The 13,185-nt window shown below is 45.2% G+C and overlaps 1 protein-coding gene across 1 annotated transcript; it reads right to left on the bottom strand.

Moving 5' to 3' along the window:
- Positions 1-41: 41 nt before the first annotated feature.
- On the bottom strand, positions 42-11,102 carry LOC128459129 (uncharacterized). Its single transcript, XM_053444231.1, has 5 exons — positions 10,858-11,102; positions 9,868-10,776; positions 6,493-6,592; positions 4,393-6,081; positions 42-2,466 (listed from the first exon to the last, which is right to left on the bottom strand). The coding sequence occupies exons 1-5, from the start codon at positions 11,056-11,058 to the stop codon at positions 506-508; spliced, it is 4,860 nt and encodes a 1,619-aa protein (XP_053300206.1). The 5' UTR covers positions 11,059-11,102; the 3' UTR covers positions 42-505.
- Between the last annotated feature and the right edge of the window lie 2,083 nt (positions 11,103-13,185).

The following is a 13,185-nucleotide window of genomic DNA, read 5'->3' as shown; positions in this document are numbered from 1 at the left end:
GTTGATGCTTGACAGTATACAAACAAAACAGGACGAAAAAAGTCATTCAAATACTTTATTGTCTTTAGTGCTTCTTTGACTACAACAAATGTCAGAACAGGAGTGAACTGGTGATACATTAACAGCAGCTGGTGCTGGATGTTCAAATCTAATAAAAAACTTTTCAGATAAAGTGGCAAGTGAAACACAAAAAACACACAATCCACTGTCACCCTTTAGGATTTAAAATACTTTCTAATACTTCTTTTGTCTTTCTTTATTTCTACTTCTTTTCTTTCTTTCTATAAAAAGACTAATATCCTTCATCTGTCATCACACGGAAAATATCACAAAACTCTCACACCAGCCTTTTACCAGTTTCACACCACAATGCTCCAGCTTCTGAATATTTGAGGTGTTTTAATAGCAACACAGACTGAAGTTACTTGGGAGTGCAGGATTTCATCAGGAGAAAATATAATTATACATTAATTAACTAGAAACCAACTCCACTCTCAGGCTGTATTTATTTGTTCCAGTAGATCTCATAAGACTTTTTCTCAGAGTAATTTGTTTCTGTTGTTTGTGTGCCACATCTGACTTTTTCCTTTACAACCTTCACTACCAGACCTCCAGCCACAGCGATGCTGGCTACAGCCTTGCTTATATCTGCTACTACGGACAAAATACGAGTTGTTGCTCCCACAGTTCTCAAAGAGTCTGACGGGACCAGGCTAGCCACACCCGGAGCTGTGAGCCCACATACAGTACCAACAGACTCAGCCTGAGCTAAGACTGCTCCTGCAGCAGCACCCTGAGGTGCTACAGTGGTAGACAGTGCTGCTGAAGCTAAACCACCCTGAGTTACAGACACGTTGGCTGCACCTACTGCTGCAGTTTCAGCTGTACCGAGGGCGGCTGTGCCGACAGCTGCTCCCTCCAGAGCTGCACCTATAGCAGCCCCAGCTCCCAAGGACGCTCCAACTCCTGCTGCCATCCCCACAGCAGAGGCTCCGATGGAACTAACCTGCCCCAGAGTATCCAAAGCACCCTCCCTTGGACTAGCAGCCCCAGTGCCAACAATGGCTCCCATAGAACCGCCCACAGCCCCACCTGTTGCTGCTCCCACTGCCAGGGCCGTTTTCCCTGAAGCTGCTGCCACTATGGCCCCCACAGCTTTCCCAACCCCTGTGCCTCCCACTACAGACATCCCTGCTAGTTGACTTGCAGCGAAACCCACAGAGTTTCCCACAAGGGAAGCCCCAGCTGCAGCCGCCAAAGGGACTGCTATGCCAAACATTGTCCCGAATACCATGCCCGTGGCTCCAGCAGCTACCATGATCTTTACTCTGTCCAGGACCTTGGCAGAGAGCACAGCCTCCTGTCTCATACGAGTCAAGGATGAACGGTGAGAGTGTCGCCTGCTGATGTCCCCGCTGTGGCCCTCGTGTCTCCCTCTGAACTGGTCCCTGCTTTTTTTAAATCTGTCCCTGAGGAGACTGAAAGCACTGCATTTGCTCTCCTCTGTCCATCTCTCTACCCTAAAGTCATCCTCATTTCCTCTCTCTAACTCCCTCCCCCTGAACCCTTGTGATCCTCTCATGCTGCTCCCTGATTTGTCAGACTCTAGGTGACACTTCCTTCGTTTCACCAGTTCCTCCATGCTGCTGCTGCTGCTGCTGTTCCCCCCTCGTTCTTCCCCTTCCCCTCGCTTCCTCAACCTCCTTTTCTGCTCCTCCCTGATGGCAGCCTCCGCCTCTAAAAACATTGCGTTGGTATAAAACCCTGTGGTGCTCTGCCTCACCATCATGTTCACCTTCCTCAGGAGTTCTTTCACTTGCCCTGAGTTACTTGGGTCTTTGTTGTTGAGGACATGGTACCTGCTGCCACACCTGTCAATCAGAGCCTTGAGCCCGGGAGGCGCAGTCTTACTCAGGAACTCTTCAATCCCAGTCCCCTCCAGGTCATCACCTCTGGTAAAAAGAACCAGAGTGTGGTGACGGAGTGCCTCCTCCCCAAATATCTTTGACATCTCACTAACAGCCTGGTTCTCGTCGTCTGTGTATCGTCCTATTGGCACCACCAGGAGGAAGGCATGAGGCCCGGGGGCAGAGAGACACACACACTTGGCTATTTCTTCATGAATCTGCTCCCTGCTGAGGTGAGTGTCCCCGAAACCTGGCATGTCAACCACCGTGACTCTCCTCCTCTTCCTCTGTGTGACAGCCTGGTCCTCCTCTTCCTCCTCGGCTGCCTCTTCCTCTGTGAGCTCGACGCTCCCGAGCTCACAGAACTGTGTCACGGAGCTGCCGCTGATCTGAGACAGGAACTGCTTCCGGCCCAAGATGGTGTTTCCAGAAGCACTCTTGCCACTTCCTGTTTTTCCGATGAGGACGAGCCTGAGATCGTCGCTCCAGCTGGTGTCACAGTCATCACCTTCCCTCTCAGCCTCAATGACACCAGGGTCCATGATCTCCTCCTCGTCTGCTGAGGGAGGAAACAGAGATGGTGAGATAAATTTATTATAGATCACCTGCAAACACATAGAAACATGCACGTGGACATGGACATCCACATTACTGACTGATAGCTTCTAGATGGCTGCTGAAAAACAACAGAGCTTCTATGTGACACGTGACGAGTCTGGTGAGGTGCTCAGGAAGGTTCTGCACAGAAATACACCTGAACAGCATTTAGCTCCATGCAAGAGAAATGAGGATCTACAGTTACACAGTTCAATTCTAAGTTATTTATAACAAACAACGACACAAGGACAGAGTCACACTGAAGGATCACGTATCACGTTTTAACCCTAAACACGCTGGCAGTCATCAGCCACCGTTAGCAACGAACCTTAACGTTTGACTGATTACCCTTTAGCCGGCTAGCCTTAGCATGTTGCTAACTTATAACGGTAACGTCAACAATCAATGACATGAAGACTTTGATCTCACCAGCCTCCATGTTGTTCTCTGGTGGTTTCGGGTCCAGCAGCGGGTTCCTCTCAGTCTCCAACATGTGGCGTCATCCTCTGAAAACAGCTGATGCTACACGTTGAGCCGAAACTCCACCAAAACAATAACACTGTACTTTGTTATGAGGGGGTTCAGTGGGAGTCTGCCCCCTGCTGGTCGGTCTGGTCTTCGCTGTGACACACGCACACACTCACACACATTCATACTCTCTCTCCCCTAGACACACACTTCGACAGAATCAGGGTGAGGTTTGGGGGAGGGGGTGGGGGTAGAAAGTTCTGAAGCTAAATTTAGTGACATTTCTTATATTCTTAAAGGACAATAATGTTATCGTCAAATGATCAAAAATGTGTTTACTGGTTTTTTTAAATATCAAACTGAGGTGACTGGATCCTGTGCTGTGTGTAGTGGTTTTAACAACAGATCTTTATAGATGAATAACACCAGATGACCGTCTCTGGTTGTTTGTAATGACGTCCATCCAACCGAGTGACACACAGAACGATGGTGTGTGTGGGATTTCTGCTTTGTGATAAAGTGTAGTGCACTGGGATGAACTGGGTTTAACTCCAGGAGAGTTGATGTGTGATAGTACAATATATCCCCATAGTAAAGGATACAGATTGATGGAGACAGACAGTGTTTAATCCTGTAGAGCCTTTGCTGCACCACAATTATAAAACACAGATAATACATTAAAAGTGTTGACATAAAAACACTAAAAGCAAAACACAACGAGAAAAGTGATTCAAATGCTTTATTGTCTTTAGTGCTCGTTTGACTACAACAAAAGTCAGAACACAAGTGAACTGTTGATACATTTACAGCAGCTGGTGCTTGATGTTAAAATCTAATAAACACTTTTCAGATATAGTGACATGTGAAACACCAAACAACACACAACCCACTGTCACCCTTTAGGATTTAAAATGTTATTAAATTCTTGTTTTGTCCTTTAGTTTATTACTTTACTAAGATCCTGTTTCCAGCAAAGTGTTTCTTTAGAAAGGCCAAAAGAAAAATTATAAAATTCATGTCACTCATTAAAAAATCCTTACAAGACTTTTTCAGCAGCTGTTTCCAATAGAACGTTTCTCTTTCCTTTATTTCTATAAAAAGACTTAAGTTTTTGTTCTAAACCAACCGGCTGCAAGATGAGTCACAACATTCAAACAATTAATTCATATAAAAAATGTGCTTGGAAAAAGAAATTTCAAGTGTAACTAATATCCTTCACCTGTCATCACACTGAAAATATCACTAAACTCTGGCACCAGCCTTTTACCAGTTTAACACCACAATGCTCCAGCTACTGAATATTTGAGGATTTTTAATAGCAACACAGACTGAAGTTACTTTGGAGTGCAGGATTTAATCAAGGGAAAATATGATTATACATTAATTAACTAGAAACCAACTCCACTCTCAGGCTGTATTCATTTGTTCCATTGGAACTCATAAGACGTTTTCTCTGAGTAGTTTGTTTCTTCTGTTGGTTTGCCAGATCTGACTTTTTCCTTTGTCACCTTCACTACCACACTCCCAGGCATGACGCTTTTTGCTACAGTCTTGCCTATATCAGCCACCGAGGACAAAATAGTAGTTTTTTTCCCAACATTTCCCAAAGGGTCTGACGGGACCGTGCTGGCCACACTCGGAGCTGTTACAGTACCAGCAGACTCAGCCTTAGCTAAGTCTGCTCCTTCAGCAGCACCCTGAGGTGCTTCAGTGGCTGGCACATGCTGCTCTGCAGGTGAAGCTAAACCAACCTTAGCTACACCCGAGCTTACAACTACGGCTGCACCGAGGGCTGCTTTGCCGACAGCTGCTCCCTTCAGAGCTTCACCTATACGAGCCCCAACTCCCATGGCCCCTCCAACTCCTGCTGCCATCCCCACAGCCAAGCCCCCGATAGAACTAACCTGCCCCAGGGCATCCAAAGCACCCTCCCTTGGACTGGCAGCCCCAGTGCCAACAATGGCTCCCATAATACCGCCCACAGCCCCACCTGTTGCTGCTCCCACTGCCAGGGCCGTTTTCCCTGAAGCTGCTGCAACTATGGCCCCCACAGCTTCCACTACCCCTATGCCTAGTTGACCTGCCGCCAAACCCGAAAGGGCAGCCCCACCTGCAGCAGCCAAAGGGACTGCTATGCCCACTATTGCCCCGATTGCCAGGCCCGTGACTACAGCAGCTACGATGATCTTTACTCTGTCTATGACATAAGCAGAGAGCACAGCCTCCTGTCTCATACGGGTCAAGGATGAACGGAGAGAGTGTCGCCTGCTGCTGCGGCTGCGGCTGCGGCTGCTGCTGCTGCTGCTGTTCCCCCCTCGTTCTTCCCCTCCCTTCCTCAACCTCCTTTTCTGCTCCTCCCTGATGGCAGCCTCCGCCTCTACAAACATTACGTTGGTATAAAACCCTGTGGTGCTCTGCCTCACCATCTTGTCCACCTTCATCAGGAGTTCTTTCACTTGCCCTGAGTTACTTGGGTCTTTGTTGTTGAGGACATGGTACCTGCTGCCACACCTGTCAATCAGAGCCTTGAGCCCGGGAGGCGCAGTCTTCCTCAGGAACTCTCCAATCCCCATCCCCCCCAAGTCATCACCTTTGGTAAAAAGAACCAGAGTGTGATGACGGAGTGCCTCCTCCCCAAATATCTTTGACATCTCACTAACAGCCTGGTTCTCTTCTTCTGTGTATCGTCCTAATGGCACCACCAGGAGGAAGGCATGAGGCCCGGGGGCAGAGAGACGCACACACTTGGCTATTTCTTCAATAATCTCCTCCCTGCTGAGGTGAGTGTCCCCAAAACCTGGCATGTCAAGCACCGTGACTCTCCTCATCTTCCTCCGTGTGCCAGCCTGGCCATTCTCCTCCTCTTCATCCTCCGCTGCCTCTTCCTCTGCGAGCACAACGCTCCCCGGCTCACAGATCTTTGTGACGGAGCTGCAGCTGATCTGAGACAGGAACTTGCTCTGGCCCAAGATGGTGTTTCCAGAAGCACTCTTGCCACTTCCTGTTTTTCCGATGAGTACGAGCCTGAGTTCTTGGCTCCAGCTGATTTCACAGTCATCACTTTCTCTCTCAGCCTCCATGACAGGGTCCATGAGCTCCTTCTTATCTGCTGAGGGAGGAAACAGAGATGTTGAGATAAATGTATTATAGATCACCTGCAAACACATAGAAACACGCAAATGCACTTCCTCGTTACTGACTGTAAGCTGCTGGATGGCTGATGAAACAAACAAAGTTTCTATGTTCTACACAGAAATAAACCTGAATAACCTTTAGCTCCATGTAATAGAATGATGATCTACAGTAACACAGTTCAATTCTAAGTTATTTATGACAAATAACAACACAATAAAAATGTACGTGTGAACCCTAAACACCTCGCTGTCATTTATAAGCCCACGTAAGCTACGAATTTTAACTTTTTACTGATTACCCTTTAGTCAGCAAACCTTAGCATGTTGCTATCTTATAACCTTACGACAGAAACGTCAACAATCACGACATGAAAATTTGATCTCACCAGCCACCATGTTGTTCTCTGTTAGTTTCAGTTCAGCTGCGGTTTCTTCTTGAACTTTATAGAGTACCTTTGGTGACCCCCTAGGGGGTCTGCGGAGGTACTGCAGGGGGTTGCTAAACTTTTGGTTGATTCGACAATTTTGTATATATTTTTGAACAAAAATCTTTTTTTCAACCAATTATTTTCCCACAAATTGAAATGTCTCTAAATACAAATTAACATGAATCCAACATATTGTAGCGAACGGATCAATTGAGGCAGAAGACGTTATCTTTCAGTCATCAATGCACACATTTACAGTTGCATCTCAATAAATTAGAATATCATGGAAAAGCTCGTTTATTTCGATGGTTAAATTCAAAAGTGAAACTCATATATTATATAGATTCATTTCAAACAGAGTGAAATATTTCAAGCGTTTATTTCTTTTAATTTGGATGAGTATGGCTTACAGCTAATGAAACACAAAATTCAGTATCTCAGAAAATTAGAATATTGTGAAAAAGTTCAATATTGTAGACTCAAGATGTCCATCTCTAATCAGCTAATTAACTCAACACCTTCAAAGGTTTCCTGAGCCTTTAAATGGTCTCTTAGGCTGGTTCATTAGGCTACAAAATCATGGGGAAGACTGCTGACTTGACAGTTGTCCAGAACACAGTCATTCACACCCCCCACAAGGAGGGTAAGCCACAGAAGATCATTGCTAAAGACCCTGGCTATTCACAGAGTGCTGTATCCAAGCATATTCATAGAAAGTTGAGTGGAAGGAAAAGGTGTGGTAGAAAAAGGTGCACAAGCAACAGGGATAACCGCAGCCTTGAGAGGATTGTGAAGCAACAGCCATTCAAGAATTTGGGGGAGATTCACAAGGAGTGGACTGAGGCTGGAGTCAGTGCTTCAAGAGCCACCACGCACAGACGTATCCAGCACATGGGCTACAACTGTCACATTCCTCGTGTCAAGTCTCTCCTGAACCAGAGACAACGTCAGAAGCGTCTAACCTGGGCTAAGGAGAAAAAGGACTGGACTGTTGCTCAGTGGTCCAAATTCCTCTTTTCACATGAAAGTAAATGTTGCGTTTCATTTGGAAAACAAGATCCCAGAGTCTGAAGGAAGAATGGAGAGGCACAGAATCCAAGTTGTATGAAGTCCAGTGTGAAGTTTCCACAGTCTGTGATGATTTGGGGAGTCATGTCATCTGCTGGTGTTGGTCCACTGGGTTTTATCAAGTCCAACGTCAATGCAGCCGTCTACCAGGACATTTTAGAGCACATCATTCTTCCTTCCGCTGAGAAGGTTTATGGAGATGCTGATTTCATTTTCCAGCAGCACCTGCCCACACTGCCAAAAGTACCAATACCTGGTTTAATGACCATGGTATCACTGTGCTTGATTGACCAGCAAACTCGCCTGACCTGAACCCCATAGAGAATCTATGGGGTATCATCAAGAGGAAGATGAGTGACACCAGACCCAACAATGCAGACAAGCTGAAGGCTGCTATCAAAGTAACGTGGGCTTCCATATCACCTCAGCAGTGCCACAGGCTGATCGCCTCCATGCCGCATTGATACAGTAATTCATCCAAAAGGAGCCCTGACCAAGTATTGAGTGCATATATATATGAACATACTTTTCAGTAGGCTGACATTTCTATATTAAAAATCCTTTGTTTTATTGGTCTTATGTAATATTCTAATTTTCTGTTATACTGAATTTTGGGTTTCATTAGTTTTAAGCCATAATTATCAAAATTAAAAGAAATAAACGCTTGAAACATTTCACTCTGTGTGAAATGAATCATTATGAGTATCACTTTTTGATTTGAAATATCGAAATAAATGAACTTTCCATGATATTAAAATGTATTGAGATGCACCTGAATAGTAGGGGGTCCCTGTGCCATCAGTTTGGGGTCCTTGACCTGAAAAACGTTAAAGACCCCTGCACTTTGTTACAGAGGGGTCAGTGGGAGTCTGCCCCCTGCTGGTCAGTATGGTATTTGCTGTGACAAGTACACACTCACCCAAACACACGCACACATCCAACCGGGTGATACACAGAACTTCTGCTTTGTGATAAAGCGTAGTGCACTGGGATGAACTGGGTTTAACTGCTGGAGATTTGATAGAGACTGTCTTTAATCCTGTAGAGCATTGGTTCCCAAACTGGGGTACATGTACCCCCAGGGGTACGCAAAGTGGTTCAGGGGGTACGCAGGGGAAATATTTGATTTAGGTTTTGCATAGCTCAACATCTTTTGTTTCCTATCGCACATGCTGCGCGGGGTACGTAGCTGGAGATTGAATGTCTGAAGGGGTACGCGACTGTAAAAAGTTTTGGATCCACTGCTGTAGAGCCTTTGCTGCACCACAATTATAAAACACAGATAAGACAATAGATGTACTGACATAAAAAAATAAAACACTAAAAACAAAACAGGACGAGAAAAGTCATTCAAATGCTTTATTGTCTTTAGTGCTCGTTTGACTACAACAAAAGTCAGAACATGAGTGAACTGGTGATACATTTACAGCAGCTGGTGCTGGATGTTCAAACTAATAAACACTTTTCAGATATAGTGGCATGTGAAACACCAAAAAATCCACCACCCACCGTCACCCATTAGGATTTAAAATATGATTTTATAATTTTATGGTCCTTTTGGAGCAAAGTCTTTCTTTAGAAAGTCCAAAAGAAAAATGATAAAATTCATGTCACTCATTAAAAAAACCTTACAAGACTTTTTCAGCAGCTGTCTCCAAAAGAACTTTTCTCTTTCCTATATTTCTATAAAAAGACTTAAGTTCTTGTTCTAAACCAACCAGCTGCAAGATGAGTCACAACATTAAAACAATCGATTCATATGCTTCGAAAACATTAATCTCAAGTGTATAACTAATATCCTTCACCTGTCATCACACTGAAAATATCACTAAACTCTGGCACCAACCTTTTACCAGTTTCACACCACAATGCTCCAGCTTCTGAATATTTGAGGTGTTTTAATAGCAACACATACTGAAGTTACTTTGGAGTCTAAAATTTCATCAGGAGAAAATATGATTATATATTTATTAACTGGAAAACAACTCCACTCTCAGGCTGTATTTATTTTTTCGAGTTGAACTCATAAGTCTGTTCCTCGGAGTAAATAGTGTCTCCTTTTTGTGTGCGAAATCTGACTTTTTTCTTTACAGCCTTCACTACCAGACCCCCAGGCACAGCGACGCTTGCTACAGCCTTGCTTGTATCAGCCACTACGGACAAAATACTAGTTATTGCACTCTGAGGTGCTAGAGTGGTAGCAGCTCCCAAGGACGCTCCAACTACTGCTGCCATCCCCACAGCAGAGGCCCCGATGACACTAACCTGCTCCAGAGTATCCAAAGCACCCTCCCTTGGACTGGCAGCCCCAGTGCCAACAATGGCTCCCACAGAACCGCCCACGAACCCACCTGCTGCTGCTCCCACTGCCAGGGCCGTTTTCCCTGAAGATGCTGCCACTATGGCCCCCACAGCTTCACTTGCCACCAAACCCACAAGGGCAGCCCCACCTGCAGTCGCCAAAGGGACTAGTAGGCCTGCTATTCCCCCGATTGCCATGCCCGTACCTATAGTAACTACAATGATCTTAACTCTGTACCGGACATTAGGAGAGAGCACAGCCTTCTGTCTCATAGGAGTCAAGAATGAACAGAGAGAGTGTCGCCTGCTGCTGCTGCTGCTGCTGCTGCTGCTGCTCCCTCCTCGTTCTTCCCCTTCCCCTCGCTTCCTCAACATTCTTTCCTGCTCCTCCCTGATGGCAGCCTCCGCCTCTACAAACATTGCATTGGTATAAAACCCTGTGGTGCTCTGCCTCACCATCATGTCCACCTTCATCAGGAGTTCTTTCACTTGCCCTGAGTTACTTGGGTCTTTGTTGTTGAGGACATGGTACCTGCTGCCACACCTGTCAATCAGAGCCTTGAGCCCGGCAGGCGCAGTCTTACTGAGGAACTCTTCAATCCCAGTCCCCTCCAGGTCATCACCTCTGGTAAAAAGAACCAGAGTGTGATGACGGAGTGCCTCCTCCCCAAATATCTGTGACATCTCACTAACAGCCTGGTTCTCTTCTTCTGTGTATCGTCCTAATGGCACCACCAGGAGGAAGGCATGAGGCCCGGGGGCAGAGAGACACACACACTTGGCTATTTCTTCAATAATCTGCTCCCTGCTGAGGTGAGTGTCCCCGAAACCTGGCATGTCAACCACCTTGACTCTCCTCCTCTTCCTCCGTGTGACAACCTCCTCCTCCACCTTGTCCTCCTCCTCCTCCCCCTCGTCCTCGTCCTCCTCCGCCTCCTCCTCTTTCTCTGCAACCTCGATGCTCCCGAGCTCACAGATCTGTGTGACGGAGCTGCCGCTGATCTGAGACAGGAACTTGCTCTGGCCCAAGATGGTGTTTCCAGATGCACTCTTGCCACTTCCTGTTTTTCCAATGAGGACGAGCCTGAGCTCTTCGCTCCAGCTGGTGTCACAGTCATCACCTTCCCTCTCAGCCTCCATGACATCAGGGTCCATGATCTCTTCCTCGTCTGCTGAGGGAGGAAACAGAGCTTTTGAGATAAACTTATTACAGATCACCTGCAAACACATAGAAATACGCACATGGACATCCACATTACTGACTGATGGCTTCTAGATGGCTGATGAAAAACAACAGAGCTATAATGTGACACGTGACGAGCCTGGTGAGGTGCTCAGGAAGGTTCTGCACAGAAATACACCTGAACAGCTTTTAGCTCCATGCAGGAGAAATGAGGATCTACAATAACACAGTTCTAGGGCTGCAACTAACAACTATTCTGATGGTCGATTAATCTATCGATTATTGAAACGACTGATCGACTAATCAGATTATGAATCACAAATTCTCAATTGCTCTTATTTCGCCATCAGCTTTTAAATCTAGCTTGAGGTTGTTCTCAGCATGTGATGAATGAAGATAAAGACAATAACGATCGATACTTCATTCAAAAATGTCTTTTAATAAACTTTGCTGAATATAAGGGCAACTATTGTTACAAAAACAAAGAAAATCTAGATTTTGTCCATTTAATACAAAGGGCAGGCAAAGTGCTGATATAAAAAATAAATTATAAATCAAGTAGGAAATTAGCAGCAATAAAAAAAAAATCAACAAATAAAACCATAGTCTTCTTCGGACTGCAAAATTGTGATTCAAAAATACATTTGTCAGGCAATAGGATAACAATACGCTTTTAAACTCGTTGAAAAAAAGTTACAAAAAATATGTTTACAAACCATATTTTTGTATTTGGTTCTAGAATCCTGCACACAGGTGTTGAGGGAGTTGCCAAGACAACTTTGTATATATAGGAAGCTAGACCAGTGGTTTTCCACTGGTCTGGCTTCAGGACCCACCATCATCCCTTGATGACAAGCCGCAACCCAAATCAAGGAATATTTTCCACTTCTCAATTTTATATAATGTAAAGATTATGCAGTTTGAACCTGAGATAGTAAAGAATATCACAGTATGCCAACACAAAAAAACAAGTTCAATGATAGAAGAAAACGACCAGCAGGTGGCGATGCTGGAGAGAGAAACATTCCCTTTTACACTCAATTAGCTGCATTTTAATTAAAGACCAAAAAGTGCATCTTAGGGACACAATGTAAACAACATACTGTTAAGGAGTGTGAATAGACTGCACTTGGCTACATAAAAAATCCCCTTCAAGTAAAAGCACAGGTTTATTTTTCTTAACTTTTTTTTTTGCCCAGGCAAAAGCCCGTGACCCACTGAAAACGTGTCCGCGACCCAAAAGTGGATCACGGACCCATCAGTTGAGAATCACTGAATCTTACTGAGGCGAGTCTGCATCGTCTACGTTACGATGTGCAACGTGCCTCCTCTTCAAACACTCGTGCATAACGGACGTGCCTTCATGGAAAGCAGGTCCTGCCTTACACATAGTGCAGGTAGTTTTTTTTTGGGGCTAAGTTAAGGGTGAAACTCTCCCACACTTTTGACTTCCTGGTTCGCGATGGAGCTGCAACGGACGCCGCCATTGTGCTTTGTTATGTCGCTACTGCATGTGGTGTATCTGATCGAGTGTTCTGTGCTCGACTGTATTAGCCTGCGGCACCCCGGGTGCTGGAATCGATAGCTGATGTCTGTGTGTTGTTGTACTACTACTAAAGCGTGCCTACAAGTCACCTCGCCTCCGTGTACGTTATTGATTATCAAAGAGTACTAGTAACCCACGGTCCAGTTTGAGACATACCTCCAACACTCTTTATATAACATAAAGAACCACAACACTGCACATGCGCGACTTTCAGAGATAGGAAGGGAGCGAGATGGCTCACTCCTCAGCTCGTTCCATCAGCTCTTCCGGTAGAACGACGTTTAGCTCAGGTGTACGGCACGAAAAACGCGCGGTATGACGTAACTAAAGAATCAACGACGACTACTTTTGTTATGGATTTTCGTCAAATAAGTCGATTAATCGTTTCACTCCTACACAGTTCTACAAAGTTATTTATAACAAATAACGACACAAACACAAAGTCACACTGAAGGATCAAGTATCACGTTTTAACCCTAAACACCTCACTGTCATTTATTAACCGACGTTAACAGCAAATTTCCACTTTTGAATGATTACTCTTAAGCCAGCT

This window comes from Pleuronectes platessa, chromosome 16 (assembly GCF_947347685.1).
Source record: "Pleuronectes platessa chromosome 16, fPlePla1.1, whole genome shotgun sequence".
Taxonomy (NCBI): domain Eukaryota; kingdom Metazoa; phylum Chordata; class Actinopteri; order Pleuronectiformes; family Pleuronectidae; genus Pleuronectes; species Pleuronectes platessa.
This window is presented reverse-complemented; position numbering and strand designations above follow the sequence as displayed.